A 27845-nucleotide genomic window follows, 5' to 3' on the forward strand; every position below is an offset into this window, starting at 1 on the left:
AAATGCAAGGAGAAGAGATGAGGCAGGTTAGTTCTGGGTTTTTAATGTTATATTGCCGGTGGTTCAAATATCTACATCAACTTCTACCTGTTTAAATGCTTATTGCTTCATCCTGCTGTACTTGCTGTCCGTGCTGTTTGGTTTTCTTCTCTTTTGTCCTTCGGCGAAAAATAATTTCACCTTCCAAATGGTTGTGCTGTGTCTCTGTGCGCGTTTATATTGGCTTCTTGTATTTTTTTTCCTTACTCCTTTTGTTTTGTTTAGTTACGGATTTAAGGATTTATAAAACCTCTGTGGTGAAGGAAAAAAAACTAGATCAGGGGTGTCTGAGTCCGACGATGTCATATGTAGGGCACTTATCTAAAAAGCATGAAACTTGCATTTTGTTCGGATGTGTCACCATGCAGTTATGTCGGTGTAAGAGCAGTCGGCAGCCTGCCAAAAAGTTCCAACTTTTGGCAACGATGACTTGCTAGGAGGCGAGTGTTTTTTATGTAACAATCATTTCCTCGTTATAGGTAAATCATAGTTTTATCATTCGCCGAAACTTTTACGTGCTAGTTTGTGATTTGTAGTTATGAATTAACGACTTCTTTAACTATAAGGAGCAAAGCAGTAATCTAAATAAAGTGTGCTAACCAAAACTATTGAAGACGATGGGGGACAATAAGATGACGGGACACGAGTGGCTGTGAGAGCCATCAAAAGTAGGAGAGTAACTTTCATGATATTGTATCATTAGCACAAGTCACAGCAGCACCGTGGAAGTCCTCGTATAGGCTTCCTTGCACTGCTGGTACACCAGTATGACATGCTGGACCAATAAGGCGACGCCATGTGGCCGGTCTGGGATGTCACCATGGCGCACCGGGAGTGTGTGGTAGTCTTCATGGGATGAGGTTGCTGTGTCTAGAAGTCAATTAGCTCAACTAACTAGGGTATCTCATACCGAATAATATTTTAGTCTTCAGAATATGTCTTTGATGATGTCTTGTAAAATGGCGTCTCCAATTTCCGACCCAATTTCCCTTCTCTCTTGGTAATTATCACCCCATTCTTCAGCCGAAGCCAACAAGTCCGACTCCAACAAAAAGTTGACGTTGGCTTGGTGCCCAGCCTCTTTACTCCCCCGACTCCCCAACTTCTCATAAACCAGCTTCCCAATCTCTTCGGCTCCAAGAAATTGGTCGCAGTTATGCTGCTGGTGATCCTTCATTTTCTTTGCATGATTTTCCGTCATCTCCCTCACGCAATCAAACAGGAGCTGCCTTGTCTGCTGCAACACCCTCTTCGATTTTGCAAAATGAGGGGATGGATTGATGCTAGACCGGGCAGGCTCTAGCATTTCTGAAACTCCAGAAGCTGTTGGGTTCTCAAATGGTGGGTGGAAAAGTAGTTGCCAGAGAGAAGATGATAATATTGAGTCTTCTGTAATCTTGTTGAAGCTATAAGTGGATGGGCATGGAGTGTGCAGTTCATACTCTGTTTAGCCACAAGAGAATTGACATGTATAAAATTCCTTAAAAATTCTCATAATTAAGACGATATTTTAAACTACTTTAATTAATGGTGAGGATAATTCAAAATTGGGTAGAGGAGTTAAGTGCACGGTCTTGACCAACTGGCCTAACTCGTGTATGCCAACAGAGAGAGCGAGAGAGAGAGAGAGAAAGGGACTAACTGTTATGAAGAGGTAAACTTGCATTTGCATGGGGAGGTTTATCTTCTGGTACCGAAACGGAGTTTTGTTGCTTACGGTGAATCTCCGATGATTGTCCGTTGAGCCGTTCTATCTGTAACTGTAACAGCCTGTTGGCTTTGTTAGCAAGCAAATCAAATGGACAATTTTGTAGAAATCGAAAATTGGCCTGCTACCAAACTATAATTAATATTGTCGAAAATGTATCGATAGCATGAAAACGATATATCGAAAGTGTATTTCTACCTTTCTCTCTTTCATATTGCAGGATTCCGAAACTTGAGAAGCGTCCGCTGCAACTGAGGCATCATGATCATTTCGCAACGAAACAGGGGCTGCATCTGTTGATTCTTTTTCGCCCTCGGTGCATGAATCATACTGCGTCCGACTACTAGCAGATGAAATTCTATCCGATTCCCCGCTCTCCCGGTTACTTCTCTGCGTGTTGGTGCCGGCATTGGACTCCCCCTCTCTCTTTTCACAACCCTTAATGCTTGTTGTCTCACTATGCCTTGAAACCAGCTTTTTATACAGAGATCTCAGTATCTTAGGGCAGCTGAGATTGCCCCAACTGGATGAACTGGTAAGTTTCTTGCTCGAATTGCTATTCCTACTCCTCGAATTGGTGTTTGTACTCGAGCTTTTTCTCAGGTAACCCCTTTCGGATAGGTAAACCTCTAGGGCGAAGGGTTCTTGCGGCTCTTGGAGGAGATCTGCAAGTTTTACTGGCTTGGGGGTGGAAGCCATTGGAGAATTCTGTGGTTAGGGAGGGGTTGAGATAGAAAGAGTTGGGGTGCAAAGTAGAAAAGTTGGCAAATGAGAGACGGTGGTGAGGTTCTGAAGGTGAGTTAATTGAGGACGACAAATCATATCCATCAGCTTTGGGACTGAACAGAAGCAGAACAGAGAAGGAAGGTTGGTATTTATTTTGTGTGTGTGTGTGAGAGAGAGAGAGAGAGAGAGAGATCTAGGTTGTATGTATAACTGGTTGAGGTTATGAGTCTTATGACCTATGAGTTTTAGGTATTGCCTTGTTGCAAGTTAGGTCTTAGCTGTGTTTTTAACTGAAGTTAGTATGTCCACCCCCTTGCACTTGATTTTTTATTGCAATTTTTCATCCACGTCAATTTGAAGAGTAAAAATAAAATAGTATTTTAAAAGAATGTGAAATTGGTTAAGACGATTAGAAACAAAATCTCAATTGTTGAACTGATCAAAATCAAATATAAACGGTATACTGAAAAATGAATTATTTCAACAGCTAACCGAAATTTAGAAAACAATCATTTTGGCTAATTTCCCAACCAAAAAGTTGCGTATTAAAACTTACCTGTATTTTGGTAAATAATAAATTCCAATGTTGTGTTGTATTCAATATCTGTCTTATATGGATTTTTCCTGTATGAATGGTCCCATATTTTTGTTGTGATTTGTGGCCATAAAATGTTATGGTTGATGTCACAAGAGACAAATTGTGAGTGTAATTTGTTTCTGCATGGCATTAAAGTTATTGTACCAACTTTGTGGGTGGGTGGGAAATGGGAACGCTGGCCATGACCGTGGGTTTGGTTCACTTCGCAGAGGCGGTGGTGGTTGAGGAAGGTGGTCAGTTGCTAGGGTAAGTGGGAAATTTACCTTAGTTTTTGTTCTTCTAAAATGACTTTTCGCTTTTACACGAGCAATGGTGGGGGCAATCAAACTCGGGACTTCAACAAACAATTTGACCAAATGGAAATATTTTAGTTTGTGTACGAGTTTGACAAACTATCTGAATCATATATTAAAGCAAAAAGTTATCTTTTCAATGGTTCAAACTAATGATTTTGAACATATCATGACGACATCATATTGTTATTTTGTTAATCCAAATTCAAATAATGATATGTTTAATTCGAATGAAAATTGACTTTTGTGATTTTTACTTTCACATCTTCGAAAAAGTAAACATATTATAACTGTATGTTCAATCAACGGCAGAGCCATTAACAAGGTTAAGGTGCGCTCTAGCATAGGGAGAGTTTTACTTCTTTAAGCTTATAAATACTAGTTGTTTGGGCTATTTTTTTATTTTTAATTGTTATAACCCACCCAATAAGTACACGAACAGTAGCCTCTGAAGTACGCGTGAAAGTTTACTGATTTTCTGGTCAATTGTGAAGGTTTTTACCACTTTATTCTTAATTCTTGATCTTGTTTATTTGTTTATTGTTTGAATTTTTAGAATTCGTACTCGAAATTTCAATTTTTAATTATAATATTATTTTCCTGATAGATTTGTTAGATATAATTTATCACATACAATTGTGTTATTGTTGTTCAATTTGTTAGGTCCAACCAATTGTCCAATGAAGAGGTTAAGACTTATCAAATTATTTTTTAGAAAAAGAGACAATGATGATAAATTAGGGAGTGATACATCTTCTCCATCTAATGAAGAGGTCCTAAAGGTATTATTGATTGATAGGTCAATTCGACTTGTATTGACTTTTCCCATTTCTATTACAAGTACCGAACGAGCTTTTTTAGCAATGAATCTTATTAAAACAAGACTTCGCAACAAGATAGAGAGTGAGTTTCTAGCATATTCAATGACTGTCTACATTAAAAAAAATTGACAAAAATGTTGATTAAGATGAAATAACAAAGGATTTCAATTCTATTAAGGATCAAAGGGCACAACTTGAATAGGTACTTTTTCTTCTTTTTATTTGTTAAGTTGAATAAGATCGATGATATATGTTTTCTTTTTATTGCAAATTGCAACTTTAAATGTTTTCTTTGTTAAATCTAGTTGAAACTTGAGTTATGCAGAGTCATAATTTCTTTACTTCAAAATATTACTTTTAGGTTTATTAGTATACAACTTTATGTAGGTAACAAAAATAAAATTTAAGCATTTAATTTCGTAGTAATAATTTTAGTTTAGCTCACCCACCAAATAATTCCTAACCCTGCTATTGTGTCCAATCACGGTTAAGGATCGAAATTTTGGCAACATAAGATTAAGATGTCATGTAAGCAATAAGAGAATATTTTATAACATTGCTTTTGTTATGTATTGTAATTGCGTGCATCACAAGATATAGCATATTTGATATATTGTCTTGACATGCATATGTGTGAGCATAATTTAAGCACGCGTCATGTGAGTCTGTGACATCTTATAGTTTCTATCCTTGTCTTGTTTACGTGGCCAATTCCAACTTTCTTCGATTAGTTTATGTTCCATCAAGAAAAATGGAAAAACTTATTCCCTACAGATCACGCAAGTGTTTTACATCATCAACGTGGAAATTTGGGGATCGCGACGGAAAGTATCAACAATGACGATGAAGTTTCAGAAAAAATAAAAATGTATTACAAATGGTATCCTGAAAAAAATTGAGGTATCATCGACATAGAAATTTTGGAGATTAACAAAGAAAAGTAATATCTAGGAAAGAATAATGTTAGACAAGCCAACTTTTTAGATTACATTTGCAAATCATATGATATGTTATCAATAGAAAATAAAGACGTTAATCAATACTTAAGTAATAATTCAATCATTAACAACCATGTATGATTTACAAAATATAGTTTAAGTAGATAATCTCTCTAGTATTTTTCTGATTGTCGGCCAATATACCATCTCATTTAACCAAATGCGACGTTCTCCTAATCTTTCTACAATGGATTTTGTGAAATCCCTTGTATATACGAAACGAGCTGTTTGTTATAACACTGTTTTGATACTAGTGTGAGTTTAACAACTGTGAGAATCATATTATTATTAAACTCAACCATAAACTCAAACTTTTCAACCTATTATAACAACCTAAGAGATATGTAGTTTACAATTACAAAGTTGCACTTGACAAAATCATTTGCTTGTCCCATCCTCTCTTTTGTTTTGCCTAGCTAGTCGCTAATTTTTCGTGCTTTTGTGTGAATATTTTTTTGTGTGTATATTCTCGTTTCAAAAGAAAGATGTATTTGCAAAGCACCACTGGGTTTGGGATTTAAGTACTTGTGGTGATATGGCTTCTGATGTAGACTCTATCCTTCGATTCTCCGACATTTGTACATTTATTCTGAGTTGGGCCTTCCATGTCACATTATTCATTCATCTAAGGCTACACAAGAGTCGCGCGTTGCAGTAACTCCACGAAAATGGACGTGTGTGAGACTTGAATGCATGAGGCTCTCTTGTTTGTGTTTTGGACAAACAAGTGACGGAGTATGAAAGCCCATACTCATCTCCAACAATTCGGCCTCATCTTTATACAACAAAGGAAAATATTAAGATCAATTGCTTAACATGTCGAGCTGATTCTAACAATTCTTACTTTCAGAACTTCCAAAGAATGAGCGTTCAGAATCAGTTTTGTTTTACAAGATTCATTTTTGTGATTGATAGTTTTATGTGGTTCGTCGTACTTAAGAACTGCAGTTATGTGGTAAGGAACTACGACCAAATATATATAGTATTAGTTCGTATTTAATACATTTACAAATAAAACTCAATACATTTACAAAATTTATGATTCGTTCTACATTTACAAGTAAAACGTTTTTTGTGTTACTCGAGTTAAAAAATATTTGTTACGAAGTTAATTAAAAATTATAGTTGTTGCAGCAAGGACCACCATCAGTGGACAAAATAGGTAGTAGCTTATAGGTAGATTAGCACTGCCAGGAGCTCCACTTGGGAAGTACGAAGGATCTAGCTCGCCAGCCTCCCCTGCCCCTCCTGTGATGTCTAGTCCCTGTGGCACAGGTGGTGCAGTTGACTGTGGTGGCGTGATTGGTTGCGGTGGTGGTGTGATTGGCACTGGCGGTGGCATGATATCTTCTGGTGGTGGGGTGATTGATGGCAGCGATGGCGGTGGTATGACTGATACCGGTGGTCGCGCTGGCGGAGGAATGATTGGTACAGGTGACGGCGATGGCAGTGGCATTACCGGTACAGGTGACGGCGACGGCAGTGGCATTACCGGTACAGGTGACGGCGACGGCAGCGGCATTACCGGTATAGGTGGTGGCGATGGCAATGGTAGGATTTGTACCGGCGGAGCGGTAGTTTTTGGTGAAGATGGTGTTGTTGGGGTCGCAGGCTCCGTTGTTGAACTCTTTAGACAAGCCACGTCGGGTACCGTAGTGCCGACATAAGTTCCGTCGGCATTGTTACAAGACGAAAAAATCTTCATATCCCCGACCGCTGACACTATATTAATTCTATCCATCAAAATATTATGACAGCCACCCGACACTTTGTCGCAGTTGAGTTTAATCGCCTCATCCGTCGCAGAAGTGCCTTCAAAATCGCTGTACGTCACATCCGCCACCACCACGGCCGACGACTGACTTTTGCAATTGTGTTCCCCATTGCAATAATACTGGTCAATAATGATAGGGTATTTGGCTCTGTCAAGTTTGATCCTTTCAAACGTGATGTTCCTCGCATACCCGGAGCCGCCCTGCCACGTTTTTATTCTCGCTCCGTTTGTAGTTCCAGTAAAACTACAATCTTTCACGTATATGTTGTCCACTTTATTACTAGCTCCATCTTCTCCTAAGCTTCCAACGCTGTTTGCAAAAGAGAATTAATCTATGAGAATCTGAATACTAATGAAGATTAGCATTTGACTTAATGGGAAAGAAGAGAATGGAGATATACCTAATTCCATGGCCTGGTCCGCACGCAATGTTGGTGATGTAGAGAAAGGAACACCCGTCGCCAATGGCGATACAATCATCGCCTGTTCCGATAAACGAGTTGCGAATGGTGACATGGGTTGACGAAGAGATGTCAATACCATCAGTGTTTGGACTGTCTTCCGGCGCATGTATGTTCAAATCTGAGACATCTGCATTGTCACAACTATTTATACCAATATGCGCTTGCGGGCTGTTCAGAAAAGTCAGTCCCCTGAGTTTAAGGTTTTGACAGTTGTGGAACTGCAATGCCTTATTTGGTTTGCAGTTGTTATTTGCCAAGAGTTTGCGTGATCTCGCATCATACTGGCTGGTGCTCCACCACGCAGCCCCTTGGCCGTCGATTTTTCCTGAGCCGTCGAGCATTAGGTTTTCAATGTTTGAAAAACTTAGCCAATCCCCCGAATCGCATTCTTTCCATGCACCACGCATAGGAGCCAACAAATTCCCTAGAACCTGAACATGAACGCTCTTCGAATTGCATGGACCTTCAAACTTTATACGTTGCAATAAGTACGTTTTCCCCTCCGGCACAATAAGTATCGGTATGTCATCCGTAGCGTCATTATTTCCTTGACATAAATCTTTCCACGCTTTAAAAAAAGCTTGGGAGTCATCTGCCCGTCCATCTCCCACAGCACCGTATTTGGTTACGTCTAATATTTTTTGGCCTTGTCCGATGCCAATAAACAATGACGAAGCGAGGAAGAAAACTAAAATGCGAACGAGTGTGTTGATGATCGACATTGTTTGCAAAACAAAGAAGAAATCCTAAAATTTTGAAACCATCGATCTCTCTAAGCTAAAAAAATATTGATTGTGGGAGTCAAGTGGTTCTACGATTGGGTATATGTACTATAGTAAATTTAGCCTTTTTGATGGAAGGAAACCGCTGCGACACCAGTTGAAAACAATTTAAATAATTATACAAACAAAAATCCAAAACTGTTGTAGGCTTATTTGATTGAACTAATCTTGTTGTAAGCTTATTTGATTGAACTAATCTAGGGGATTAGAGAGAGAGAGAGAGAGAGAGAGAGAGAGAGGGTTGGGCGCAATTAGAGAGTAGAGAGAGTGATTTAATTGTGAAATGTGTTGATTCACCAATTGTGCATTTATTTATCGTAGTAGGATAGACAAAAACATTTCCCTTTTAGGATTATAACATTTAATAGGTAATTAACTCCTAATAGGAATATGAGATACATTCCTATATCTACTTGGATTTACATAATCACATTCCTATTCTAAATATAAGTGCAACGAAAACCAATTCTACCAAATTAAATTCTATTTATTTGAGCTGAGTTTCGGCTTTTGAAAGAAGAAAGAGATTCCTTGCACAAAAAGGTATCTGAATCATCTCAAAATTCGAGGCAGTGTAATATTTTTATAGGAGTGGCATGTAATTCGTTGTTTTCATTTATGAACTGATGTCTTGAATTGGGACATACCATTCTGAATATTGTGTGAGATCTACTACTCCGAGAATTCATGTTCGTTTCTCCAAAGTGCCTATTAACCGTAGGAAACATTTTGCCAGAGACAGGTTAATGACAAACATTCAACTGAAGGAGCACACAAGAACAGAAAACCGTGTTCTTCAAGTTTTGGTTTCAAAGTGCAAATCTTCTCCAGATTCAATGAGCTTCAACACCTGTTCAGCATTACTGACAATTTCCTCCCTGAGGCCAGCAACATATATGCCACGCTGAACACGAAAAAATCGGTTAATTCAGTTCACCTAAAAGAAGCTAACTAAATTTGTCAAAATGGTCAGTAGCCAACCTCCAAACTCTCATGAATCTGCAATTTCTGATTCTCTACTGCAAAAAGGTCGTTAATTTCCTCATTGTACAATTCCATGTAGGATACTCGAATCAGAAACTCTCGGTGTGACATCTAGAAACATAAATAGCAACCAATTCAACACAGTAAGCATCAAATTCAATACAGTGAGCAACAAATTTCAAATTAAGAAAGCACATATAGGTCATTACCATCTGGGTTCTGTCAAAAACATCTCTAACGGCTTGATGAATGATACCTGGACTTGTTTCGGAACCAAATATGGTGAAAGTCTTCCCACTGCTAGTCCGCCCATTAAGCAAACGTAGTTCCTACAAACGTCAACACAAACATCAAATTAAACGCAAAACACCATCGAAACGGAGCAAATAAAGATTCAATTTTTTCACATACCATTGAATCCTTCGACTGCGGCATGAATAATGTCCTTGGTGAGCAGCTCATAAACCCTAGAATTCGTACAACCTTCATCGAACACATGATCTGCAAACAATAAAAGTGCATTTCTCGCAATCAAATCTCACCGAAACCAAACCAAACGAAATCCGAATCAAAATGCTAAGTCTCATGTGCTTACTTACCGAAAGCGTAAGAGATACCGGAGATCGGCTTGCCGTGGGGCTCGTGGAGCGAAATGCGGTTGTCGTCAACCTTCCAGAGAGTTCCGTTGGAGGAATTGTGAGGTACCGGAGGCCTCACTGGAACCGCTATGCAGATCTTCTCCATTGGAGCCGTCGATGTTGTTTCTCTCCGAGAGTTTGAGGGACTGATGGAGTTCAACTTCCGCAGGCGGCCAATGCTTTTTGGAGGGGAGCAGGATTTGAATTTCGTTCAGTTTACGAAAATACCCTTTATTCATATTTTTTTTGTACAGATTTCAACGGTTGGAAAACGTCCCGAAATAATAATAATTGTTTTTCCAGCGAGATCCGAAGAGCCTTTACCACTTTGCTCTCTCTGAAGCCCAAGTCCATAAAAATAATTGAAGCTTGGTCTTTTGTGGGTCTCCCTCTTTTTGTTAGTGGCTACTCCATTCTATACCCTAGTATTTAAATCAGCTCGAAATAACTCGAGCTTGCATTGGGTTTAGCGGAAAGAACATAGCTGTTGAAGAATGTAGTAGCCGATTCTGCTTACAATCAATTCAGGATGGACACGTGTCCAAATCAATTTTATGTTCAAGTTTTAAAATAAGTCAATTTTATGTTCGGCTTGATAAGAGCAAGCTTGAATATTGGTATATTCAACACAAATTTTTTTTTTATAGGACAACTAAAATTATATTATACTCATGGAAGGAAGATTGAAATGAAAGATTATGTCTACTTTATCTTTTTATGACTGAAAGGAAAGATTTTATGACTGAAAGAAAAGATGGAAATGAAAGTTAAGATGGCTCAAATTAGTAGCTTTTTTTTTCCTTACTTATCGTACAAGCGATATTAGGCGAAGAAGTACTAAACTCAAAATCTCAACTCCAAAAAGAAATATTATCAACCATTATTTGCATGATCATTTCACTCTTAATTAATCAAGTAATGTTGCGGAGACTAATTTTTTAAATCAAATTTTGTAAATTATATGACATAGTTGTTGATGATTAGATTGTTATTTAAGTGTTGATTGACGTGCTTATTTTCTATTAGTGACGTATCGTATGACTAGCAAATTTGATTTAAAAAGTTGATTTACTTAGCATTACTCTAATTAATCTATCTAAAGTGTGGTAACCTTGGATAAGTCTACATAAATGTGTCCTTTTTTTTGTGCCCACCGTCATAAACATTTCTTTGCCTAAGAAATTGTAAGACTGACTGCAAAAGAGAAGAAGGAAGAAAGAAGGAAGAAGGAAAAAGAGATTGAGATTGAACGTATATGGGATATAATCTAGTTTCCTTTTTCAGGTGTGAGATTTACATGATTATCCAAACCATGACCTACAAATCTAAAAATATATGCATGCACGACGCGTACTTAGCATAACAAGTCAAAAAGAAATTTACTTTCACCAACTTTTCTCAGTACTTTTGTTTTAATTACTACCAGCCACTTATGCATGTGTTAATTAAGTTGTTAACAACTAAGAACAGTGTCAAGAAAAAGTATCCAGGAAGAGAGACAGTAGATACATTGCTCTTCCACCATTTCCCAGAGTTTGAAGGATTCTACTGTGCTCTTCCACCATTTTCCGGAGAACGTATCCAAGTCGTGATTAATGGTCAACCAAACGTGCATTAGAGAGTGTTAATTACCTCCTTTGCTTTTCTGTAGTTGAATAATCAAATCGGTCGACCTAGCTAGGGCGTTTCTTTTTCCTTTTCTTTATTTTGCTTTTTTATCCCCGGAATGATATGTGCTTTGGTGATCAGATGGGGGCTACAAATCCAAAATTTCAAAACCCACTGCCTGCATCTGGATTGAAAGAGCCCCATCCACTTGAAGATTAATTGCTTGCCTTATAAGGTAGACAAATATTTTGTCCATGCACCTTTTCTTTATCCATCAACCATAAATATATATATATATATATATATATATATATATATATATATATATGGCTATTTCCATGGTAGCTACCTAAATCTCTTGACTACATTTCCCATTTCGAATGGCTTCGGAATTCCATATTAGGTTAGAACTATTAATGTATTTTCTTTGTCTGAATGATATTTATGTTTTTTATGGAATATGTGAATTGCACATGATCGTGCTCATGCATGCGATAATAATCAGCTAATAACTCAATGCGGTGATTACCACTTGTACAGGTTCACTTCACAATATTTATCATAATTTGAACCAATTAACATTTGAAGACCAACAATGCAAAGTTCACTCAATTCAAAACCTGTGTTTAGTTATCTAACTCTAACTTGATAAATAGACAAATACAATATTGTCGATGAATAATGAAATGCTCACAATGATAATCAAAGGGCTAAATGACTCTATTTTCAATGAATTTTTGCATTTGTAATTTATGTATGAAATCTAAAAAATGAACAATTCAAATTATAAAATTTACTTTGGAACAAATCTAGACAACTAAATAACACTATCTTAAATGTGTTAAAAAAAAAAAAAAACACTATCTTAAATTACTAACTAGTTAACTTTAACGAATGTCGGCTAACGTTTAACGGATATCCACTGGCGGCCTAGAAAAGTCAGAGCCTCTTGTTTGCAAAACAAAAGTAACCACAGAAAAATCAGCATGTCGATCGCATCAATTAGGCAGCTGAGGTACGTAGTTGCCGCTTTGCCAACAAGTAATGGGAAAAAGTTAAAGTAGTAAGTCATCATGCGCTAACTAAAGCAAAGCAAAATGTGAGATTTGAGAATCTTCCATACTATTCCTCCTCCGATTTTTCCAAATAACGTACAGCGTTGCACTGCTTTTCCTTCGAATGGACATCTCTCTAAAGTTGGCGAGCCTAAAATATGTAGCGCACATATATACATGATATATACCATACACAATATATATGTACCAAGAGAATATCATAATTATAATTAGAGTGCTGATATTTTTATCCATGTGTCTTATTTTTTCACCCATATCTGAATAAAAAATTTATTTACAAGTTTACCTCTTAACAAAATGATGAATAAGGACAAGAAGTTGTTCAAAGTGCAATCCTTGATTTTTACTGTTCTTACTTCGCTCTCTTAGCTCCTTTTCATCCTCTTTCCCTCACAATATTATCCTCTTTTTTTCATTTTTCCCCATCTGTTTTTTTTTTTTTTCTTTCTAAATGTTTTCCCCATCTGGGTTGTTTTGTGAAAGCCCAATGAAGCCACTTATGTTAGTGTGCTTTCTTCTTGTGCTAATTTGGATGGGTTGAGATCTATTTATTGGAGAAAGCAAAACCATAGGCATGTTATTTGGAATGAGATTGAATTGAATGCGTTTTTTGGGACTGCGCTGGTGGATCTTTACAGGAAGACTGGTTGTTTGGATAGCGCTGGATATGTGTTCCAGCAAATGGTAGTTAAAAAAATGTGTACTTGGAATGCAATGATTTCCACACTTTCTTTGAGAATGAGGCTTTGGACTTGTTTGAAAAAAATGAAGATCGAGAGATTGCCATCGAGTTGCGTTGTGTTGTAAGTGGTTGGTTGGTAGTTGGGTTGAGTGCTTTTTTTAGTTTATTTCTTTCAATTTTTGCAAAATAGTAGAATATGTAAAGGACATTTTAGGAATATAGGTGGGTGGAGAAAGAGTGTTTTAATTTTTTTTAACTTTTTCGAGGGGTGGTAATATAAGGTGGGGTGGGGAAATAGGGTTATGGAATGGGTCTAGTAGCTCTCTTATAATTATTTGGAGAAGACTGGATCCTAATTAGATTAGATGTGGTGGTTGGTTCTAGTCCAAACCTACGATTACATCCAAAATGCTCGACCTAGCTTAGCTGTAAAGAATAAGATCAGAGTTTAATTATTCATTCTTAATCACCCTAAAAGAAAAATATTGAACCCAAACATAGTACTAATAACATAATTTAATGTATTAGGGTTTGGACCTTACATATGTGTGCATGATAGTTGGTTATGATGGGTCGGAATTATAAAGTATATTCTAGTATAATACAATGTATAATTATATATATTACGGAATTCAAGATACATACCACATCGAATCCAAGTTCTTTTTTCCAAACTTTTAAAATTTGATTTTGATGCATCAAAGTTACAAATATTTGGCTCGAAATCGGTATTTTCTATCTAACTTGCACTCCTAAGTATAACAGTTGATAAGGAACCAAATAGTCTCTTAATTACAAGTGTATCCCTCATATGTTAGGGTTATTTTGCGGTATACGTACCTGTGAGATTGATGGATTTGAACTATAATATTCTTCCCTAATCTAATGGCAGAATAGACCCATATATTGTTGAACGTAGCTTGATAATGAACATACAAATGTTATTCATGAGTTAGTGCTTCGCTTCTTCTTTTTTCCTCTTTATTTGTGGCATTCCATTTGGTAAGTCCATGTGTCCTATGTTGCATAATCTAGATACCAATTTTTTCTTTAGTTTTTCTCGTACAGTTTTTAGTTAAAAGACGTAGATGGGTTCGTATATTAATAACACCACTTGAAGCAGTAACAATTTAATCCATAGACAAATTGCTCATTAGATTGGAAGACAGCTACAGTACGTAGTTAATCATCATTGTTATGGGTCCAATTCTCTTTAGGTGCTGGTTTTTTTAGGGTTGTTCACGAATCACGACAAGATGTACCAAGAATAATTGTTAATCGCATTTCCAGCAGATTTGTGAAAAAAAGTTGGCGTTTCAAACAGGTGGACAACAAGAATTTGGTAACATGAAGCACGTATGATCATTGGGCTTCATGCGTGAACCAATATGTTATGATACATAATAAAAAGTTGAGAGTACATTGTAGTAATGGTCTCTCAACTTTAATTAAATTGGAGCAATGATCCCTCAACTAAAAATCCATTACCATTGGTCCCTCAACTCATCAAAATGTGTAGTTATACTCCTTTTCGTCAACTTCGCTAGAATTTTGTCAAAATAAGTTATGTTGGAAGAACCATTGCTACAATTGGGTCCCTCAACTCATCAAAACGTGTAGCTATGGTCTTTTTCGTTAACTTCGTCAGAATTTTGTCAAAATGAGTTATGTTGGAAGGACCATTGCTACAAGTGGGTTAAAGTTGAGGGGCCATTGATTCATTTGGGTTAAAGTTGAGAGATTATTTCTCCAGTTGGATTAAAGTTAAGGGACCAATGGTAATGGATTTTTAGTTGAGGGAACATAGCTGCACATTTTGATGAATTGATGGACCAATGGTAATGAATTTTTAGTTGAGAGATCATTTCTCCAATTGAGTTAAAGTTAAGGGACCATTGCTAAAATTTACTCAAAAATTGAAGTTCCTTATTTCTTTGATATGAAATTTATACTCTCAGCATGCCCTCTCGTATGACATGGAGATGAATAACCAAACTATATCTTAGCTAGCTTGCTAGCATCAAATTTAAAGTAACAGAGAACATTAGATGAATTAAATTACGAAAATAAAGAAAGAAAAAAAGAGGTCTTCAACATGCAAGTCCAAAAAGCGAATCTTTACTTAGACCAACAACTTCAAACAAACATGCAGAGCTACCTCCTACCAATCCATAAAAAATAAAAAAAAATAAAGAAAAAAAAAAGGCGAAAACAAGAGCCTCAAGTTCACGAAGCGACAAGCGTGATCGAGCATGCATGGTGATGAAGCTAAAATGGCTATAAATATTGACAGAAAAAAACTTACATGCACTCATTTCATGCATCTCTTTCACATGTAGACATGCATGGTTACGTGCTAGTCCTCAATACGTACAAAGCTACTGAAGGGAAAGTTTTCCCCGATCGACAACGGGAACCCAAAAGTAAAAGCAAAACCAAAAAGATTATTTAACTATCATTTTCAGTGACACGCTGAGCATGCATGCAGCCTAATGTACCCCACAAAACCATACCACTCTTTAACCTTGCTCTAATTAATCTTCATTAGAGCTTATTGATCATCATTTTGTTACTTTAATAATTATTGTGAGTACTGCATCTCCATGGCAATCAAAATCCGGTATAAATCCGAAAGTCTCGCACATAGAGCTAAGGACTCGGATGTCAAGCGGTCATTTTCTCTCCATGTTACGTGACACTTTTGAGCAACCACCCCCAACCGGTTCTTCATCTCCAGGTTCTCTATTTTCAACCGTTCCACCTCGTTCGTCATGTCCTCTAAATGCTTCTTCTTTCTCCACCTGGACCGCCGGGCTGACTCGCGATTTGACATGGTCCGCCTACGCTTTCTCTCGTCAACTGTATAGACCTCCCGGTTCGACCCCTCTGAGCTTGGGGAGGCCGAGTTCCCTGCTTGAAGCAAAGACAGTAGCTCTTGAATCTCGGCTGTTGTGAGCTCGGTTTCTTGAACCGGGCACTCAAAGTGGCCCATGTGGGCCGGTTCATGGTTGAAGAACATGGCTGAAGAACTCATCATCATTTGAGTGAAAAGGGAAGGAACGAAGAGGAGGGGCTGAGTTTTTATGGTCGAAGGAAAAGTGACACATGGGGTCCACCCTATGCAAAAGTTTTGGAGGAGTGAGGGTAATTTGTCCAAGAAAAGTATGTGTTGAACAAAGAACTAGGGTTTCTTTTTATTTTTGGTTTATAAAATATTTTAAATGTATTTTTGGGTTGGTGTAGTGCCATTACGTGCACAACTTTTGTGTAAAGGGGGAATGGAAATGGGGATGTGTGGTAGTAGGGTTTCTGCTTTGTTAAGGAGAGAGAGATGGTGGGCTCCAACAGAAGATTAGCTTTAGCTTAATCACGAAGAATCAAACAAAAATGTATAAACAAACAACAGATTATCTGAAAGTTTAGCCGACAAATTACGCACAAGACGTATGGAATACGCAGTTGAGAAGGTGATGATCTGATTCTCTCAATAATCAATATACATACCTGTGTTTGTAAAATTTTTGAAAAATATACGATCGAATTATCCAAATTAATATTATATTGTAAAAATCAAGATCTTCGGTCGAACTCATAATAAATGTATATTTAAACAAGGTCTTATGTGTTTAAAAGGATGAACATTCATACTTATGGTATATATATATATATATATATATATATATATATATTAATTTAATTTGATCTCATTTTTAGAAAGTCACAAAATCGACTATTTTAATTTATTGTAAGTGTCAGATTTTGCTACTGAAGTGATTAATCAACCTAAGACTAGAATCCTAATGTTTATTCTTCAAATGACAATTCTCACCTAAAATCAATCAATTGTGTCAATAAAAGTGATCAAATAAAGAAAACTAAATTGAGTATAGAGATAGGTTTTCTCAACATGATCGTTCTTTAACGTCATATCCAAATAATAACCAGTGCATATATATATAATCCTCAGCTCACCATATATAATGCCCATGTGAGATGCATTAGTAAGCCTTTTGAGAATATTTCGTTTGAAAAGAGTTGAGCTCCAGTAGTTAATAGCAAGTTAATAGCAAGTTCTGTGTCCAAATTCCTCATTTTCCATTAATATTACCCCCTGTACCAGAAAAAGCATACCTCGTTTGTCATATTATTCTTTTGTTCCTAGAACATGGCGTTTCGAATAAAATACTCGCATACAAATTAAGATTTCGTGCAAAGGAATCAAGGCAGTTTTCTTAGTTCGCATTCCTGGACGTTTTCTCAGTTGGACGTTTTGTAAAAGGGTTTGGCTCTCATTAGTAAATCCAGACCAAAATATAAGTGGATGCTAACATGCACACGTTCTCTTCTGCGTTTGAAGCTTTAATTAACCTGTAAAAATACAATCTAATGAAATATTAATTATTAAAGCTTAATTACTGATCAGGTTTTTGTCTCCCTTTTAGTGTGCCGCATCAAATTTGGTAAATCCAAAGTAGGGTTCATGTGCTGTGCTGCTGCACAGTTTTGAAACCTAATCGATTCCCTCTTTTTTTTTTTTTTAACAGTGTTTAATATAAAATTCTGGTCTGGTTTGTCTTTCTTTTGATTGTTATATATTTCGTACATAATATGGTCTAAAGTTAACCAGATTGATGAGAAAGCTAAAGAGATGAAACCGCTCTATTTAATATATCCCTTTTTCGGTTACATTGGAAGGAATCGAACCTGACCTAGTTAGGCTAGCTAATTTCATTTCTCTATCCACTCACCATTTTGGCTAGCTTCAAAGGCTTATCTTACAAGTCTCTTTGGATAACATTTTTATAGGACCAGTGTATATATTGCCCGATGAAAACAATACATTATAAATCCCCATTTTGATATGATACGCAAGAACACTAACGGATCGACAATAGGCCCAGTGCATAAACTGTTGAATGTTCTTTTGACGCTCGTTGCGAGTATATTGTCATGAGAGTAAAATGTTTAACAAAATGTCTCAAGAGGATGCGGAAGTGCCTTGATTAGACAAAGTGGCATGTGAGCTCCATTTTGCCTTGGAAGATAAATGTATGTATCCGCCATTGTCGAAAAGTGTCAGGAGCTAAGGGCAACTGGACAAAGTGGCGCATGAGTTTGATCTCACCAGGAAGATAGATTTATGGATCCGCCATTGTTCAAAACGCGTATGTTATTGCCGAAGAATGTTGCAGTATTTAGAACCGGCAGGCGGCTACATTAAAATCCCCCATCTAAACCGGCCTAAAAGAATAGAACCTTAAAAGCTACAAAGTCGAAATCCCCTATGGTGCTAGGACCATACTAGCTCATGATCACAAATCAAACTCTAGCCATTAACGAAATTGTGTATAAAAAGTGCTTCCACTCTCCAATAAATATTATATAGCTAGAGCTTATTGTTCACTGAACCTGGAAAAGTACATTGATAGCGAAGATGCTGCTTTTGTTTTGTAAAGAAGAAAAGAAATGTTTTACAATACAATTTACAAACGGCCCTTCTCCGGCACCACCAGATGTGTACACGAACAGCAAGATGAGACTCCATGTACATTGATTTACAATTTTTACGTTTATAGCAGTCGATGGAACATCTCTGCTTGTCTCATGTTTTCCTGTTGCCAGTGTATAGACTCGTCTATGATATTCGTTGCCAGTGAAGTATAAATGATGCTTACAATGTCACTGGAGGAGTACCCTGTGTTTCACAAACGAAAGAACTAAATTTTAGTACTCTTCAAAGTGTGGAAGGAGTGATCGACTGCAGGGTTTTTTTTTTTTTAGTTTTGCTTTAAAACTTATTTCCACAAGTAACAATTAACCAACTCACCTTAAAGAGAAGATCATATGCAATCTGTTCCCAGGGTAATGAAATGGACATCAAGCAACATTTGAGAGGTACCATCTCATCATCAAAACTATGGGTAGAAGAAGCAGCTGCATAGGCATTCTTCGCAGCCACAGATGCAACAGAAGCTGCTTTGCGAACAATGGAGCCAATCCCAAATCCTGTCTTGGATATAACAGGTGAAAAAGGACCCAGATCTTGTTGGCTTTGATCTGATAACATAACATCTACTTTCAGTATTTGACACAAACCTTTACATCATAGGATCAATTATTTGATAATAGCACCTTCATCACAAAAGCACGCAGGAGCAACAACCTCACATGAAGCCTAGATGATCTTTGAAAGAAAGATAATGGTAAATCATATTCATATGAATTTCCTACTAGCATAGAGAAGAAAATTAGCTCAGCAACTCATCCTATTTTGTAAGGAATAATTTTCTTTACAACAACAACAAAGCCTTTTCCCACTAAGTGGGGTCGGCTATATGAATACTAGAACGCCATTGTGCCCGGATATGTGTCATGTCCTCCGTTAGATCCAAGTACTCTAAGTCTTTTCTTAGAGTCTCTTCCAAAGTTTTCCTAGGTCTTCCTCTACCCCTTCGGCCCTGGACCTCTGTCCCGTAATCGCATCTTCTAACCTCTATCCCAATAATTTTCTTTAGACCCTTCAAATTTGTAATTAAGTGCGGGCCACATGATAATCAATCTCCATCTAAACTATTGTGAATGGACAAAATTTAGAGAAAAAGTACACATCCACCCAATCGTGCCAATTAAGTTTAATTTCTTTTATCCCATAAAGGTCATAATAGTTTTACGCTTCAGAGCAACATTTCCTCTAGAACATCAAACAAGAAATTAAGTGGAAAACTTTATACCGTCACTAAATTATAGAGTAAAAACTCCTTACCTGCAACACCGGAAACAGCTACTTCAACTTCCCCACGTCCTCCGGGACCTTTCATGTATAGTTTGTCTGTTTTGCCAGGGGAATGACCAAGCAGATTCCCAAATCGTGACTTGCCGGCTGTGAGAGAGAGACAGAGATGAGTGACTAACCCGATATGATGCAATCAAATCCCCTTGTAGGCTGCTGAGAGATAAATAAATGGTGTTGCCAGAAATATTAAATGCATTTTTCAAACTATATAGTGGTTGTTTGGGTAGAACACGGTCCGAATGGACTAATTTTGAATCAAACGGATTTACAAATGAAAGTCGATAAAAAATTAGGTCTAAATGAAAGAGCGTGAATTTAGCAAGTTTATCCAAATGAGCAATACTTTTGCACATCACATCTAAAGTCAACACATTTCAAAAACTCTGAGTGTATAACCGGTCAAAGACACTTTATACTCCATCCAACTTAAACCAGAAAACATACAAAGCCATCCATCCGTTGAAGGGAAAATGGAAACTGTATCTAATGGTACAATGAACAAATATAAATTTCAAGGGATTTTCACTGAAAACCAAAAGCAAACAGCAACATAAAGTTTTTATCTTTAGGAAATCTTACCATCATATGCATCTCGGACCATTTGATAGCTGACGAATCCTGAAAAAAGAGTCAGCTGCAATCACAACACCAGAAAATCAGAGTGTTTACAGAGTATTCCTTGAAGTAACAACATGCGTGAGACATTCACTTATACCTCATCTCTAATAGTAGTTCTGGCATGTGAAACAGAGATTTAGAAAGAAACCTTAGTATTTTTCATCTTTGCAGAATTTGTCTCAATCCTCAAAGAGGAACTATCACCAGAACTGCATTCATCAGACTCCTTTACCCTAGGAAATGCTGCCCCATCGTGTGCATTGAGAATTACGCAGTAGCAATTGTCTGTTTCAGTCAAGACCTGGAACAACATAAAATCATTTCTTACAGCATTGTAAATTGTAGATATGCCAGGAAGCAAACTGAACGACTAGCCCAAAAAGTTGGTTAAGTCCAAAAGATGTGAATTGAAAAAAAAAAGAGCGAAAATCATGTCTCACAAAGCAAGCAGGTTCTTCAAACTGACTAATAACAGAAAAGTGACGATAAAAAGCATGATTACACATTTAACTGTTGTGGCAAGAACATTATGAAAATAACAATGGAAGGTCGTTTGTAAATGATCTCATCACACAATAGGTCTTTTACCACGGCATCAAAAGTGGAGTCAAAGTCATCGATTGCAAAACAAATATCTGGATAAGCAGGTGTTGTCTCCACTTCCTAGATAAATGTCATTGATAGTGTTAGAATTCAGTGAAAGCAACGACATGGTCCAGTGATATCACGTTTATCAGAAAGTACCCAAACTTGCCTTTTCCGAGTCCAACTGAAAATTGACACGGCTCGGAGATGCATACACAGTTTTTACAACCTGCAGAGGTGCCACAAGTCGTATGGAAAACATAGACTTCAACCAGAGATATGCACAGTAGGCGTGTATTGCAATTTTTCCAGTAATAAAATACAGCAAGAAAAAAAAAGAAAAGATTGTAAGACATGCGTCAACACAAAAATTTTAGGTTGTGTGTACCTTATATATTGGAGACAATGGTATACCTTGGTCAGCTTGATGATTCCGAAGGTCCTGATGACTGAAAACCAACACGTAATTTAACTTCTATCATTGCAGAGCTCCGGTAAAAAATTAAAAGCATGTAAGAATATTCAACTAGAAATCTACAGAACATAAGTAAAATCATTGGTCCATTTTTTCTAAGACCTTGGGATAACTGAACCAGGGTAATGAAAAGTTGACCCAGAGAAACTCCAATCACATAAAACATAACAAGACAGTGCTGCGACAAATGAACAATCCTGATCACTAGATTCAAACACATCTGAACTGTATCAACTCTATCTCTAATACTTAACTAACAACACGGAAACACGCTTGATAAAAAGAAAAACCGATGTGTGAAGCTTAAAGAACCGAAACATTATGCACACGGAAGACGAGCGCAAGTTACCTGCAAATAGCCACTGTTACAGTAAATGAAGTGTGAGCAATCAAGTTCAAGTAAAACGAACGCCTCCAATCCACATCCACATTACTTTCCCCAATCAAGTCATCCAACTGTTTGACAAAAGTAAATACATTTATGAGCTACATTACATCAAGAATCTCTTAAAACTTCGACAAAACAAAAACCCGAAAAGGCGATTTCGAAACCCATTTTTATACCTTATGTGCCCACCTGCGTACAAAGTACGGAGAAACACCTTCCTTGCCGTCATTAAATCCATACCCATAAGAGCTCTGCCCCCAAAAAAATGCATTAATTCAACAAATGAAGCTATAAACTGTTTTTAAAATTTAAGCAAAAATAGAAACGTATAAATAAAAAGGTACCAATTTTCTGACGAAGAAGACGAGATCATCGTCCTGACGTCCTCTGGAATCTTTACCGCGTACGAAGTACAAATCCAACATATCGTGCCAGAATCTGTGGTCCAATTCGACATCGGAAGTGTCGTCCTCGTCCGCGACTATCACTGTTTTCCCCAACAAGCTCGAGTGCTTCTTCACCATACTCAGCAATTCAAATCTACCCAGAAGAAAAAGAACAAAAATTTAGCTCGGGGAAATTTTACGCAACCAATTTTCCCGAGAAACAAACAGAAAATAGCAAAATTGAAGACGTGGGTTTACCTGGAGGGGGTTTCTTCTCCATGACCGAGCATTTCGATTGGTAGTATTGTTTTGGTTTTCTGAGGGATAATTGAAGAAATTGGTAGAAGGAAGGTAAGAGGTAGTGGTTATGAAGGTCACGAGTTATGGTAAGTTCACTCGGTGACCTGCTGCCGCTCTCTGTAATTTTTCCACCAGACAGTCTGACAGGGACGACTCGCGTCACTTTGGATTTTGGAGTAATTTCAAGTTTCCCGTAGTTTAAACTTGTTTTATATAATTTGACGTGGTCTACTAGCAACAAGTCGTTGTAGTATAGTGGTAAGTATTCCCGCCTGTCACGCGGGTGACCCGGGTTCGATCCCCGGCAACGGCGTTTAGTTTTCATTTTACAATTTTTCCCCACATTTATTTTGGGCCTGATTAACTTTGGGCCAGAAAGTTCCAATCCAGTAGACTTTTTTTTTAAGGGTTTAGTGACCCAACACCGATAATATTCTTGCCATTAGGGGTGGGTTCGGTTTCAATCGATTCGGTTTTTTACCAAAACCGAAATCAAATCGACCATTATGTTCGGTTGGGTTCAGTTCAAATTTTTTTTTTTTTGTTTGGTTTGATTTTTTCCAGTTCGGTTTCAATTCAGTTTCAATTTTTTTTTTTTTTTTAACAATACAAATCACCGGACACACCGATCCTTTAAATCTTATGTCCATAGATTCATTTAGAAAACATGCAAGTTTCATATAGAAAACCACAATTAAGCACTGCTACCTAACACCTGCAAGACTGCAATAGTTGATAGAAATAGAATACTCTGATTACAACAAATCTCTCTGTTCATGGACGATTTACGTCACTCGGTTCCAGGGGAATTCTTTCAATATTTATGACATAAAATAAACTGTCTTGTTGCTTACCTGATAAGTTTCTATACAGACCTTTTCATGAGAGACTTGTAAAAAGGCTCCATGCATTAGTCAGTGACCACTGACATGATGATTATTGTGGACCACTGACATGATGATTATTGTGGACCTTGACTATTTGTATATGATTTTTATACTGACTTGTTATTAGTACTTCAAAAATCTTATTTTACACTCTAAATTTTCTATATTTGGAAACAAAAATACACTTATGAGAAGTGTAGAATGAAAATTTTGAAGTGCCAATAACACTTCACTTTTTATAATAGAAAATATTATTGGCACTTCAAAAATCTCATTTTACACTCCTCACAAGTATATTTTTTTTCCTAATATAGAAAGTTTGGAGTGTAAAATGAAATTTTTTTAGTGCTAATAACAATTTCTTTTATAATTAATATATATTAAAGAAATAGTAATATATATATATATTCGGTTTTGTTCGGTTCGGTTTCCAGACCACCAAAATCAAAACCAAACAACCAATTTCGGTTCAATTTGATTTGGTTTAATTAGTTTGGTTCGGTTTTTTTTCGATTTCGGCTTGGATTTTTTCAGTTTTTGGTTTTTTGAACCTACCCCTACTTGCCATGGTTTTCTTGTTACTAGCTTTCTGTCACGCATCTAACAATTAGCGTTTAAAAAAAAAAAAAATATTTATGTTTAGTTCTATTTACATGTTTTTTATTAAAAATAAAATAAAAAACAAAGAAAGAATAATAAACCACCCACAACGTGGGTTTGAATTCATTTAAAACATGTAAAATGTCATTTTGTCCATATTTTGTTTGGGTAAATTGTTCATTGTTCTTACCTATTAAAGTGAGAGTTTTCTTGTTATTATAACCATATTGTATTCCTCATACTTAAATTCATAATTTTATCCCTGAAAAGATAAAAATATCATAATTCTATCGCTTAAACCTTTTACGTGTCCTCTCAATTTACAGGCAAGTTCTTAGGTCAGTTACATACGACCTTCTCTCAGACACTTAAAATCTCTTATAAGATCCGTTACTAATTCCGTTACATGGGCTCAGCTTTTGTGTTGCCGCACAACCACCTATTCAGCTCATCAATCAAACCTTAGAATTAAATGCTTATGTTTTTTGACCGGAGGGAGCCGCTGTTTGACAGACTTTCCATGGGAAAAGGTCGAAAGCAAACAACTCATGTGCAGCCGAAACCATTTTGGTTGTATTGTCTAGTTGCAAATTAGGGCGGAAATATACAGTGTTTGAATAGAAAAGATTTTGTTTGAGTGTATTTTATGTAATTTAGTGGCCTGATCTTTGTTTGGGGTATGAATAAATCTGGTTTAAGTAAAAAGATTTGATAGTAATACAAAAAAATTAAAATTCGTGGCACTCGAAAATCTATATGTAAGCGAATAGATTTGATAGTTATACAAAAAATTTACAAGCCGTAATATCTGAGAATCTATCCAGTTAAAGCAACCTAAACATAAAAAATCTCTTTTTAGCTATAGTGCTTTCGATGGTGCCACCAAAAAAGAAAAGTAAAACGGATTGGAGATTATCAACTTGGCACTTAAAAAACCAATTAGCGACACTAATGATGTTGTTAGACGTGACCCTTCACCATAAGAAAGAAATTGGGTCATTGTCTTTGTTTTTTTTCGACATAAACGTCAAGAAAATGTTACGTAGAGAGAAACCTAAGAGCTCAAAAATTATTTGGATTGGTAATAATTTGATATGTAAGTTTCCAATTAAAAGAGGCCAGAGCAGACAACGACAACCAACATTACATAGCAACACCGCTGTGGCCAAACTGAAACCAACAACCAAGTAAACAGTACAACAGAAGGAGGCGGTACGAAGACCCAAACCGAAATCAAGGAAAACGACTTTCCACTTAATAAGCGATAAATCGCTCTCACAATAGGTGGTTAATATAAGTTTCAGATTATACTTGTCAATCGAAAGCAGAAGCATAGGTGGCAGCCTGGTGTTTTGACAGAGAAGGGAAGGTAGGAGAGGAAGGATAACATGTCGGTTACTAGAAGAGGGGGAAAGAAACTGAAGCAAAGGCTATGGATTTGAGATTCATTTGGGAAGATAAAAAAATGTGGCTTAAGAGAGCAAGCGTAAGATAGCTAGAGAGAAATAGGTCTTTTAAGGAAATGGTATGGTATACCTGACATTAGATTAGATCTTAGTTTATTAAATCTTTGACTAAAATTTTAACGATTAAAATTTTGATGTGTAAGATATTCCGAAGTAGAGTAACAAATTTCAAAGATGGTTATAAATCTTCCATGCTTTGGATTCCCTGGTCTTGATTGTACATTGTTGAGGGGAAAAGAGAGCCAAAAAGGTAAACTAAACTTTGGGCGATGAAACGTGATGATGATTATATGAAATGACAGCATATTGCAAAATCATGGAGAAAAAGAGCTAAATCTTTGAATATATGGTTAAAGTGGCTTTTGCTGCTTTGCTTTTCTTCTACATTTCATTCTGGCATGAATTTTAAATCATAATTAGGAAATCCTTAAAATCATTTAAAATAAATTAAAACGATAATTTCAAGGTTCCTGCAGGCTTGAATCTTGGCAGCTGCAGGCTATGTGAACAAAAATCAGCATATTCCACGACTAAGTAAAAGATAACAATCCAAAATTTGATCACATATATGCAGATATTTATTCAATACCAGTAATTAATTAACATATGATTATCATCATTAATTTCCAGTCCTTAATCCAAAACCATAACCAGCAAACTTTCCCAACTGCAAATTAAAGAAACCACAAAAACTGATTTCACTTATCAAAAGGGAAGAGATAGAGAGCATTTCATTTGCTTGTTACATATATAAATTAACATACAACTTAGTTCTCAATCGGTCGACGTGGTGCTAGTCCAGTACTACTAGTACGTACCCTTCTTTCCTTTGCCTGTTCTTCTCCGGCTGGTGGTGGAGTGATCAACAACCTCATGCCGGAAATTCCCATCGTTCAAAATCAACGGCAGGTCGTTACAATCATCGCCGTCTTCTTGAGTGGTGATACGGATGCAAGAGCACCTTTCTAAAGATGCAAAGAAAGCATAACTGACACTGTGCATTAGCCACATAGCCACCCCATCAACCTTGCTACAGCCGTGTGATGAGCCGCTCGACGAGGACCGGAGTTTGGGCTCGACGGATGAACTACTTGACCGGAAACTGAAGAAGCTCGAGTATGTGGTGGCCATGGAGTTGGAAATGGAATTAAGTTTTGGTAGCCAGCCACAATGTGAGGGATGTTGAGAAGGCTATAGGCTTTAAGCATTTTCTCGAGGGACCTTCATTAGGCTTGTGAATGATTACAAGTTGAAATTCCAATATATGCCCTCCAAGAATTACAGAATTACGAATGTGATATCGCAATTTGGTTCGCATTATTGTCCCTTCTGCCCTGTTGGGCCGTCTACAACTAGTGCAAAAGTACAAAAATTAATAAGACTTAAACATCAATTATGATTTATGATTAATCTATGAATGCATCATACCAAGCGTATATATGATGTGATCTTCCTTCATTAATAAGTTAAACACCAAAAGTATTAGTTAGTTACAAGTTAAATGGCTACTAGTACTAATTAAGGAAAAAAAAATAAGGTGAGTATATTGTCTAATACCTTTTTCTTGGATCATCAATAGAGGGGACGGTGAATTTGAATTTATGACATTTTAAAGAATTGAAATTCGAGTATTGTAGACCAAGAAGGCAAAAACTAGTTGACATATAGAACGTTAATTAGTACTTGAGTTCATAAAGGGAATTATTATTAGTACTTCTCATTTTACACTTTTCACGAGTGTATTTTTCTTTTTAATTATAAAAAGTTTAGAGTGCAAAATAAAATTTTTGGAATGTCAATAATAATTTTTTTCATAAAAAGAGACTTCATCCCAGTGAAAGATCCAAGAAGACAAAGCCGAAGAAGATTTCCTCGCAACCTACCATGCCCAATGCCTAAAACCCAATTCTCTTTTAGGCATAGTAGCTATGCTCGAAGAGAATATCAAAGACGCATTGAATAATTTGATGTGTAGCGATTGGGATGAGATGTTGGTTCCTATGTGTGCAAAACTTATTCAGTATGTGTGAAGGGTAGTTTTGTAAATTGCAATTGTAACCAAAAAATGTTTTTAGAGACTTTATTCGTTCAACGAAAATTTGTTACATGGTTGATAGGTGCTTGCAGCATGATATTTGATTGACAAAATAATTTAC

The 27845-nt window shown here is 36.7% G+C and overlaps 5 protein-coding genes and 1 non-coding gene across 7 annotated transcripts; 1 reads left to right on the forward strand and 5 right to left on the reverse strand.

The window, feature by feature from the left end:
* Nucleotides 1-616: 616 nt before the first annotated feature.
* On the reverse strand, nucleotides 617-2446 carry LOC137732023 (uncharacterized). Of its 2 annotated transcripts, none has more exons than XM_068471319.1 (3): nucleotides 1946-2446; nucleotides 1682-1793; nucleotides 617-1482 (listed from the first exon to the last, which is right to left on the reverse strand). In XM_068471319.1, the coding sequence occupies exons 1-3, from the start codon at nucleotides 2444-2446 to the stop codon at nucleotides 968-970; spliced, it is 1128 nt and encodes a 375-aa protein (XP_068327420.1). In that variant the 3' UTR covers nucleotides 617-967. The 2 variants fall into 2 exon arrangements, with proteins under 2 accessions (XP_068327420.1, XP_068327411.1); XM_068471310.1 differs by having other exon boundaries at nucleotides 1682-1799.
* A 3845-nt stretch (nucleotides 2447-6291) lies between these two features.
* LOC137712964 (probable polygalacturonase At3g15720) lies at nucleotides 6292-8143 on the reverse strand. Its single transcript, XM_068452180.1, has 2 exons — nucleotides 7359-8143; nucleotides 6292-7267 (listed from the first exon to the last, which is right to left on the reverse strand). The coding sequence occupies exons 1-2, from the start codon at nucleotides 8141-8143 to the stop codon at nucleotides 6292-6294; spliced, it is 1761 nt and encodes a 586-aa protein (XP_068308281.1).
* Nucleotides 8144-8999: 856 nt separating this feature from the next.
* On the reverse strand, nucleotides 9000-9931 carry LOC137713045 (kinesin-like protein KIN-7N). The gene is made up of 5 exons (XM_068452282.1): nucleotides 9787-9931; nucleotides 9615-9688; nucleotides 9397-9516; nucleotides 9185-9298; nucleotides 9000-9107 (listed from the first exon to the last, which is right to left on the reverse strand). The coding sequence occupies exons 1-5, from the start codon at nucleotides 9929-9931 to the stop codon at nucleotides 9000-9002; spliced, it is 561 nt and encodes a 186-aa protein (XP_068308383.1).
* Nucleotides 9932-15401: 5470 nt separating this feature from the next.
* On the reverse strand, nucleotides 15402-16234 carry LOC137729145 (basic leucine zipper 4-like). Its single transcript, XM_068467992.1, has one exon. The coding sequence runs from the start codon at nucleotides 16229-16231 to the stop codon at nucleotides 15773-15775; it is 459 nt and encodes a 152-aa protein (XP_068324093.1). The 5' UTR covers nucleotides 16232-16234; the 3' UTR covers nucleotides 15402-15772.
* Nucleotides 16235-18531: 2297 nt separating this feature from the next.
* Nucleotides 18532-22886, reverse strand: LOC137748393 (uncharacterized). Its single transcript, XM_068488544.1, has 12 exons — nucleotides 22695-22886; nucleotides 22395-22590; nucleotides 22227-22301; nucleotides 22012-22118; nucleotides 21576-21636; nucleotides 21357-21416; nucleotides 21191-21265; nucleotides 20751-20903; nucleotides 20564-20618; nucleotides 19955-20071; nucleotides 19019-19248; nucleotides 18532-18886 (listed from the first exon to the last, which is right to left on the reverse strand). The coding sequence occupies exons 1-12, from the start codon at nucleotides 22724-22726 to the stop codon at nucleotides 18863-18865; spliced, it is 1185 nt and encodes a 394-aa protein (XP_068344645.1). The 5' UTR covers nucleotides 22727-22886; the 3' UTR covers nucleotides 18532-18862.
* Nucleotides 22887-22977: 91 nt separating this feature from the next.
* On the forward strand, nucleotides 22978-23049 carry TRNAD-GUC (transfer RNA aspartic acid (anticodon GUC)). Its single transcript has one exon. It is a non-coding gene; the product is annotated as a tRNA-Asp (tRNA).
* The last annotated feature ends 4796 nt before the right edge of the window (nucleotides 23050-27845 follow it).

Source organism: Pyrus communis, chromosome 1 (genome assembly GCF_963583255.1).
Source record: "Pyrus communis chromosome 1, drPyrComm1.1, whole genome shotgun sequence".
Lineage (NCBI taxonomy): Eukaryota > Viridiplantae > Streptophyta > Magnoliopsida > Rosales > Rosaceae > Pyrus > Pyrus communis.

Coding starts and splice junctions, on each gene's coding strand:
- LOC137748393 (XM_068488544.1), bottom strand. CDS start 22,726: ATGCTCGGTCATGGAGAAGAAACCCCCTCCAG. Junction 21,266..21,356: donor TTCAGTTGGACTCGGAAAAG/GCAAGTTTGGGT, acceptor ACATTTATCTAG/GAAGTGGAGACAACACCTGC. Junction 20,904..21,190: donor ACTCCACTTTTGATGCCGTG/GTAAAAGACCTA, acceptor ATGTTGTTCCAG/GTCTTGACTGAAACAGACAA.
- LOC137713045 (XM_068452282.1), bottom strand. CDS start 9,931: ATGGAGAAGATCTGCATAGCGGTTCCAGTGAGGCCTCCGGTACCTCAC. Junction 9,517..9,614: donor AGGACATTATTCATGCCGCA/GTCGAAGGATTC, acceptor TGACGTTTGTAG/GAACTACGTTTGCTTAATGG. Junction 9,299..9,396: donor TTTTTGACAGAACCCAGATG/GTAATGACCTAT, acceptor TTATGTTTCTAG/ATGTCACACCGAGAGTTTCT.
- LOC137729145 (XM_068467992.1), bottom strand. CDS start 16,231: ATGATGATGAGTTCTTCAGCCATGTTCTTCAACCATGAACCGGCCCAC.
- LOC137732023 (XM_068471310.1), bottom strand. CDS start 2,446: ATGGCTTCCACCCCCAAGCCAGTAAAACTTGCAGATCTCCTCCAAGAG. Junction 1,800..1,945: donor GCAATATGAAAGAGAGAAAG/GTAGAAATACAC, acceptor AGGCTGTTACAG/TTACAGATAGAACGGCTCAA. Junction 1,483..1,681: donor AAGTTTACCTCTTCATAACA/GTTAGTCCCTTT, acceptor GTGGCTAAACAG/AGTATGAACTGCACACTCCA.
- LOC137712964 (XM_068452180.1), bottom strand. CDS start 8,143: ATGTCGATCATCAACACACTCGTTCGCATTTTAGTTTTCTTCCTCGCT. Junction 7,268..7,358: donor GGACCAGGCCATGGAATTAG/GTATATCTCCAT, acceptor TTTTGCAAACAG/CGTTGGAAGCTTAGGAGAAG.